This window comes from Colobus angolensis, unplaced genomic scaffold, assembly GCF_000951035.1.
Source record: "Colobus angolensis palliatus isolate OR3802 unplaced genomic scaffold, Cang.pa_1.0 Scaffold83, whole genome shotgun sequence".
NCBI classification, from domain to species: Eukaryota; Metazoa; Chordata; class Mammalia; order Primates; family Cercopithecidae; genus Colobus; species Colobus angolensis.
The window spans coordinates 4,021,946-4,022,573 of record NW_012122154.1 but is presented as its reverse complement, the minus strand read 5'-3'; the positions used below and the strand labels follow the sequence as shown (position 1 = coordinate 4,022,573).

The 628-nt window shown below is 37.1% G+C and overlaps 1 protein-coding gene across 1 annotated transcript in view; it reads left to right on the top strand.

Annotated features, from left to right (window-relative positions):
* Positions 1-628, top strand: part of CDK12 (cyclin-dependent kinase 12) — a 104,870-nt gene that overhangs the window by 61,567 nt on the left and 42,675 nt on the right. Inside the window, exon 6 of the mRNA XM_011929955.1 lies at positions 365-554. Within this exon, the coding sequence (XP_011785345.1) occupies positions 365-554 (190 nt within the window). The remainder of the gene's footprint in view (positions 1-364; positions 555-628) is intronic.

The window sequence follows — 628 nt, the reverse complement described above, 5'->3', positions numbered from 1 at the left end:
CATGCCCAACTAATTTTTGTATTTTTTTTTTTTAGTCAAAATGGGGTTTCACCATGTTGGGCAGCCTGGTGTTGAACTCATGACCTCAAGTGACCCGCCCTCCTCGGCCTCCGAAAGTGCTGGAATTACAGGCATCTGCCACCGCGCCCAGCCAAAGAAGATTAATTCAAATGTTAGCTCTGTTACTTATTATTAGGAAGGGCTAATTATTCAACTACTCTTAGTTTCAGTTTCTTCATCTATAAAATTCAAGGGTTTTTTCTAGACAGCCTATGGTCAACTCCAAAATTATATTAGGATTGAGGCATTGTTACTTCAGCATTCTTTTTTTTTCTTGTTTTTAATTTTTTTTCGTCTTGTGTAGGTGCCTTTTACCTTGTATTTGAGTATATGGACCATGACTTAATGGGACTGCTAGAATCTGGTTTGGTGCACTTTTCTGAAGACCATATCAAGTCGTTCATGAAACAGCTAATGGAAGGATTGGATTACTGTCACAAAAAGAATTTCCTGCATCGGGATATTAAGTGTTCTAACATTTTGCTGAATAACAGGTAACATAGTAACCAAATAAGATTAATCTCTTTCCTCTTCTCCTCTGACCTTTTTAGTTTCAAATGGTTAATTG